General features: G+C 43.8%; 1 protein-coding gene across 1 annotated transcript; it reads right to left on the bottom strand.

Annotated features, from left to right (window-relative positions):
* Positions 1-244: 244 nt before the first annotated feature.
* Positions 245-658, bottom strand: GLRG_11998 (uncharacterized protein; the record flags this gene model as incomplete). Its single annotated transcript, XM_008102681.1, has 2 exons — positions 245-254; positions 462-658. 2 exons carry the CDS (start codon positions 656-658, stop codon positions 245-247), a joined length of 207 nt encoding a protein of 68 aa, XP_008100872.1.
* Positions 659-1168: the final 510 nt, after the last annotated feature.

Raw genomic sequence — 1168 nt, 5'->3', positions numbered from 1 at the left:
ATATAAACTAATTACTATATAATTATAAAATAGTTACCTTATTATTATAGTTCTTATTAATTATTATAATAGTATTCAATTAGTAAATAGGTATATTAGTTATTATAGATATATATATTAGACTATTAATTATTAAATAGTAAGGATTATAATAGTTACTTAATTAATTTTATTATATATTATATATCTATAGTAAATTACTATAGAAATAAGGAAAAACCCCTATTTCTTAGTTAGGAAATCCCTAGCTAATCCTAGCGATATTATTAGTAAAGTTACCATTAGAAGTAGGGCTAATTCACTCCCTATTCCCCAACAATTTGCTATAGGGTAACTGTGTATTTGCTAGCTAATTCACGTGTAATTCTGCTAGATTTGACAGCTGCAGTTGCTCTAGGAGTTTCACTAAAGGGCAGACTAAAATGACTATTATTACCGCAATAGTGCATGTACGCACTGACGTTGGCTCTTGCGGTGACAGGTACTCCTGCGGCGGCGAGCATAGGGGATCCTCCGCCCAGGATGCCGCCTTGTTCAGAGGCCTGCACGTCCTCCTACTTAAACGAGATGGGAGGCGGTTGGTGGGGAAACCGAGCCTGCGCAGGTTAGGGATGAAATGGCCCAGGTCTAACGGGCCGGCCTCGGTCCCCGTGCCCATCGCTTCCGGATTCAGTGGCGGGTAGTCGGCTTAGGAGAGCTTAAACCTGACCTTATCCATAGTGAAACCGATAGCAAAAGAGATCAAAAGTAGCTGATGGTTTTAGAAGGTAGGAAATAGGTAAAGGAGACTTCGTTTCGGAGGAAAGATGCCGGTTCCGCAATTGTACTCGTAAGTGAGGCCTCCGGCTGGCCAGAGACAGGCATAGCCTCCTCCTCGTTGGGTAAGGGACGCCAGAAGTACATGCGATCACCTGCAGCGAACCAATCGATGGCGTCGGTTCGCAGCTGTATACGTATGTATGCTTGCCAGCTCAGCAGCCGAATAGCACACCGTTCATTTTTGTAACCATCGCCGGTTTGACCTTTCGGGCTGGCTGGCGCAAGAGCAGCTCAGAGAAGATTGGCAAAACAGCAGGGCAACCGGCGCCCCGCCGCTAATAACTAGAAACAAAAACGCTCATGAATAAGTCGCAATCGGCTATACCGCGTTGTTCAGTGCCGTTCGTTT

Source organism: Colletotrichum graminicola (genome assembly GCF_000149035.1).
Source record: "Colletotrichum graminicola M1.001 genomic scaffold supercont1.330, whole genome shotgun sequence".
Lineage (NCBI taxonomy): Eukaryota > Fungi > Ascomycota > Sordariomycetes > Glomerellales > Glomerellaceae > Colletotrichum > Colletotrichum graminicola.
The sequence above is the reverse complement of the archived record's forward strand: the minus strand, read 5'-3'. Positions and strand labels throughout refer to the sequence as shown.